The sequence below is a fragment of the Beta vulgaris genome, chromosome 9 (assembly GCF_026745355.1).
Source record: "Beta vulgaris subsp. vulgaris cultivar EL10 chromosome 9, EL10.2, whole genome shotgun sequence".
NCBI lineage: Eukaryota > Viridiplantae > Streptophyta > Magnoliopsida > Caryophyllales > Amaranthaceae > Beta > Beta vulgaris.
In genome coordinates, this window is record NC_079210.1 from 40,031,592 (window position 1) to 40,037,244 (window position 5,653).

General features: G+C 51.5%; 1 protein-coding gene across 1 annotated transcript; it reads right to left on the bottom strand.

The window, feature by feature from the left end:
- Nucleotides 1-263: 263 nt before the first annotated feature.
- On the bottom strand, nt 264-938 carry LOC125493666 (leucine-rich repeat extensin-like protein 3). The gene has a single exon (XM_048637147.1). It carries the CDS (start codon nt 936-938, stop codon nt 264-266), a length of 675 nt encoding a protein of 224 aa, XP_048493104.1.
- Nucleotides 939-5,653: the final 4,715 nt, after the last annotated feature.

The following is a 5,653-nucleotide window of genomic DNA, read 5'->3' on the forward strand; positions in this document are numbered from 1 at the left end:
GACACCACCATGCATGAAGACGTGATAAGAGCAAAGTGACCAGACCAATTCAACTACAGCTAAAAACTTATGGGCGAAAAAAGAAGTTTGAAGCTTCCTTTTTTAACGTGGCTGTTGAGACTGTCGTAGCTACTGCACCGCTGAAGTGAGGGCCATGCGTTCAGCAACACAGGTAATAGTTTGATATATTGCTATCACTTATCAGAAGAAAACTGGACCGGGGGTAATCTAGTCTTCTGGTGGTGGTGGCGGTGTATATCCTCCTATACTGTTGGTGGTGGGACTGCATCTTCTTCTGGATAATCGCCAAAATCATCGGTAACTGGTGGTGATGGTGGTGGGGACATTTCATAATCACCATCAGTAGGTGGAAAAACAGTTTCTATAGGTGGTGGTAGCACTGGTGCTGGGGATAAAAAGATCGGAGGAGCCACTTTAGGCAAAGGTGGGACACGTACATCAACGTCAATATTAGGAGGGTTTGCAGGTGGTGAAGGGTCGGGGGATCGAAACGCTGGTTGTGCGTTAAAAGAAGCTGTTTCTGGTGCCGGTGCACGGACCACCACCTCAATTGATGGTGGTAGAACTTCACCATTTGTAGGGGGCTCTGCAATTGGAGCTGTTGGTTTTGGGGTTTCAAAAGCCGGTGGTGATGGTGGAGGGAGCAATGCTGTTGGAGTTGGTGGTAGTGGAGGGGGGATCATTATCCTTGGGGATGGTGATGAACCACTGAAAAGGCTTAGGAAAAATAATGCCAGATTGAAGACCTTAGTTGGTGGAAATGGTGGGAGTGGCGTAGGGGTCTCTATCGTGGTTGGAGTTGGGGATGGTGGCCTGGCAATGGTTGTTCTTTGAGGCTGAGATTTACTCGTGAAAACCATACATGTCAGCATGATTGTCATAAAAAGCAAACGCAGTGTCTTCTTATGGCTAGACATTTCAATCATTCTCTTCGTTTGTTGCCTCTTTTGTTCTATGATCTGCTTTAGCCTTTATTTTTATCTTGTTTGGGCAATTGTTGCGTGGAGACTAGTTATCTGAGGCTACATATATTGTGCTGGAAAAGTTTTGATAAGGTCATAGTTCCGTCAAATTGCTCCAGAAATAGTAGTATCAAATGCAGATTTACTATTGTTTGACTTAGAAATTGCAAAGTCGTGCCTCTCCACCTGAGAAAGGATTAGAAGTGCTGCTCTAGCTTTTCTAATATCATATTGCAATTTGCACCCAAAAATATAAAAAATACTGCAAGTGACATTAATTTCATTATTCTCTAGACTTACAGTATCAAGTATTATCTTTTGCCATTTTGATCTATCTAAGTTTGTACATCTGGTTTAACATACTCACCACTCTTATTTGCTGGACGAATACCATATAAAGAGTTTCTCTTGAGACAATTTTTCGAAAAGATGAGTATGACGAATATGCTCAAAGGGTTCTTTCTACGGTACTGTTTGTGAAGTGATGCGTCAATTTATCAATCAGTAGTAGTATTTGTTTCTGTCTAGAAATTAAGGGTTCTGATTCCTTTGCTTAAGGAGTACCGGGTCAGATTCGAATGTCCTGAGTTCAAAGTCCTGTCTAGAAATTAAGGGTTCTGATTCCTTTGCTTAGGGAGTACCGGGTCAGATTCGAATGTCCTGAGTTCAAAGTCCGTACGCCGGAATCCTGCAAAAGTAACGGTTAGACTGCCCCGGGGGTGTTCCGGGATCGCCTCTCCGACGCTCAAGTTAGTGATCAAGTTAGAGAGATAAAGTCTAGAGAGAGATGCTCTGGTTTGTTAGGTAAGAATTCAATACCTTCTCATTGATGAGGGGGTTGAGTATTTATAGTGCTTGGGATATCCCAACTGTAGGCCAGCTGGGGGGCACTGACAGCTGGGATGCACCATCACAGGTGGGGCCCTCTGGAGGTTTAAGGCCTTATTGGGCTTAATTATCCCTGGTAGGCCTAACCAGGAAATAAGCCCAAACAATTAGCCCCACGCCAGGAATGGGAAACATCGAGGCCTTGCTGAAGTGTCTCCCGTTCGTGGCAGAACCTAGACAGTCCTGAACACAGGCCGACCTGATCTTTTAAGGGAAAAAAAGGGGGCACGTGCCGACCCAGTCTCCTCAAGGAGGAGGGGGCCTGTGCCGACCCGGTCTCCTTGGAAGAAGGCGCGAGTGCGCGACCCGGTCTCCTTAAGGAGAGGAATGGCTAGTGCCGACCCGGTCTCCCAAGGAGAGGGGTGGCTAGTGCCGACCCGGTCTCCCCAAGGGGAGGGGTGGCATGTGCCGACCCGGTCTCCTTGGAGAGAAGGGTGGCATGTGCCGAACCGGTCTCATAGGAGAGAGGGGGAGCTTGAGTGCCGACCTGGTCTCATGGAGAGAGGGGGAGCTTGAGCGCCGACCCGGTCTCATAGGAGAGAGGGGGAGCTTGAGTGCCGACCCGGTCTCATAGGAGAGAGGGGGAGCTTGAGTGCCGACCCGGTCTCATGGAGAGAGGGGGAGCTTGAGTGCCGACCCGGTCTCATGGAGAGAGGGGGAGCTTGAGCGCCGACCCGGTCTCGTAAAGAATTAGAAGGGTATGGCTTGCCTACGGCTCGGACTAGGGACCAATGAGCCCCATGCTTGTCCGAGCCGTACCCTACTCGCTAAGTCAATCTGGGACTTAGGAAACTCGCTCAACCAAGGAAGAGCCTCCTTGGGCCGAGCTGGTTGGACGCGGCTCGGATGAGGGGCCAATGAGCCCCATGCTTGTCCGAGCCGGTGCCTGCTCTCGCTAAGTCTATCTGGGACTTAGGAGACTTACTCAACCAAGGAGGAGTGTCTCTAGGGCGAGCTGGTTGGACGCGGCTCGGATGAGAGGCCAATGAGCCCCATGCTTGTCCGAGCCGGTGCCTGCTCTCGCTAAGTCTATCTGGGACTTAGGAGACTTACTCAACCAAGGAGGAGTGTCTTCTAGGGCCGAGCTGGTTGGACGCGGCTCGGATGAGCGGCCAATGAGCCCCATGCTTGTCCGAGCCGGTGCCTGCTCTCGCTAAGTCTATCTGGGACTTAGGAGACTTACTCAACCAAGGAGGAGTGCCTCCTAGGGCCGAGCTGGTTGGACGCGGCTCGGATGAGGGGCCAATGAGCCCATGCTTGTCTGAGCCGGTGCCTGCTCTCGCTAAGTCGATCTGGGACTTAGGAGACTTACTCAACCAAGGAGGAGTGCCTCCTAGGGCCGAGTTGGTTGGACGCGGCTCGGATGAGGGGCCAATGAGCCCCATGCTTGTCCGAGCCGGTGCCTGCTCTCGCTAAGTCTATCTGGGACTTAGGAGACTTACTCAACCAAGGAGGAGTGCCTCTTTGGGCCAAGTTGGTTGGACGCGGCTCGGATGAGGGGCCAATGAGCCCCATGCTTGTCCGAGCCGGTGCCAGCTCTCGCTAAGTCGATCTGGGACTTAGGAGACTTACTCAACCAAGGAGGAGTGCCTCCTAGGGCCGAGTTGGTTGGACGCGGCTCGGATGAGGGGCCAATGAGCCCCATGCTTATCCGAGCCGGTGCCTAAGATTTTGGACCACTGGCTGAAGTGACCGAGCGGGTAACCTTGAGCTGATGAACTTAATAGCTTCTTGAAAACCCAAATGCCACGTGGCAACGGTGGATTATTGGTGTGCTTGAAAACATGGTGGCGATTCAACTTCTGGTCATTTATGACTTTTGTGACGATTGACATTCCTGGGAGCTGAGCCTTTTGAACAGTTTTGGGCATTTAGGAGGCCCATTAAGGTGTTGAAAACACGGGGCCCGGTCCAAGATGTGACGCGGGACATGGAGACCGAGGATTTTGCCTATAAGTAGGGAGAGAGGGGAGAGATTTTGTCACTTTTACAATTCTCTCTCTCTCTCTAAATCTGAGATTTCTGCTCTTTCTCTCTCTACTTTTAGAGTTCCTTCTCTCTCTAAGTCCGGGTCCATCTTCTTCGTCCGACCAGGTACGCACTTGTTTTGCTTTTTCACTAAGTTTTTCTTCTCTTTCTTTTAATAAAATCGGCCGACCCCCTTCTGTTGATTAATGGGGTCGTCCGAGTCAGTGACACCCCCTCCCTCACCTCCTTATAATTTAGCCGAGGAAGTGAGAGGTATGGGAATGGTATTGGTGTCAACTTTAATAAGTTGCCCGGATCCCTCGGTGTGCCTGAGGCGCTTTCCCTCCCGAGTACTCCTTCGCAAGCCGAGGAGGAGGAGGCCGAGGGTCCATCCCCCTACCCTGGGAGGTGTCCCTGGCCTATCCTTCTTCGAGGAGTTACTTAGACAAATATTTGTCTGATGGTGTAGTTAGGATAGCTATGCCAGGAGAAGAAGGCGAAGCTTCTACATCCGGTCGGCTCGCGTACCCTGAGATCGACCCCAAAGGCGGTCCGGGAGCAAAATTTCCTCTTCCTTCTCTAATAAAGGCCTTACTGGAGGATGCCCGAGGCCAAGCAGCAAAGTTCCAAATAAAGGACCCCTATTTTTGGTCCGACCCGATGCCACCACACCATTCTGAGCCCACCCCCTGGATGCACCGCCTTTTATTACAAGGCCATGGAGATGGGCTTGAGATTTCCGCTTACCCAGTTTGAGAAGGATATACTGAATGCATACAACTTGTGCCTGGGTCAGCTATCTCCAAACTCTTGGGGCGGCATATTGGCGGTTCAGGTGATATGCGATATCATCGGTGTTAAACCGACCCTCACCCTATGGCGCCATTTGTACAAGCTGTTCGAGATGCCCGCCGGGGATCATGGACCTGGTTGGTGGTGCTTCCAGGCTCGGCGGGGCTACCGAACCGTCCTCGACCTACCCACTCGCAAAAGGGTTTCGTCGAGGGTTTGCCTTTGTTTACTATGGGGGAGAATGGGGCATCCCCATCGTACCTCCATCTGCCGACCCCAACCACTGCCTCAACTTTAAAGTACCCGAGCTATCGGAAGACGAAGCAGTGGCCGCCATCTACATGCAATTAGAGGCAAAGATAGTGGACGGCGGTGAGGTTTTTTAGCGGGGAATTGGCTCCCGAGCTGTAAGTATTCAAGAATGAGCACTTCCTCGCCGCTTCGGCCTGAGTCCGGCCTTCCCAAGGGTAATTCGGCAAGAGGGGGTCCGGTTGACTTGTTGTGCTTTACTTGTTTATTTTTGCTAACTGTGTTTTTCCTTTTGCAGAAGCTTCTTTGTCCTTTTTGAAGGAAACCGACAAGAAATGGCCGAGCGACTGACTTCCGCTGCTCTCAAGGCCGCTCGGATCAGGGCCGAGATGAAGGCAATAAGATCAACAAGCCCTCCAAGCCGAAGGTAAACAATTTTTCCGTCCGACCTGGTTTAAATTCAATTCGCATATCTTGCTAACTCCTTGGTTTTTACAGGATCCCTCCAACCCCAAACCGAGGAAACGCAAGGAGAGGGCCGAGGAGAGGGTCGAGCTGACGGAGAAGGCTCTGGCCAAAGCCCGAGCTGAGAAGGAGGCCTCAGCGAAAAAGGCTCGGAAGCCTTCGTTGAGGTGAACAGTCCCCGACCTGACTCTGGAGGGGAGGACACCACATTTCGGTTCATCCCTCGGACTTGAGCCTGTCCGGAGTCCGGGGCATGTTCAGGGGGCCTCCAACCCTTCTTGGCCGAGCGCTCTTTGTCCGAGGCGCCC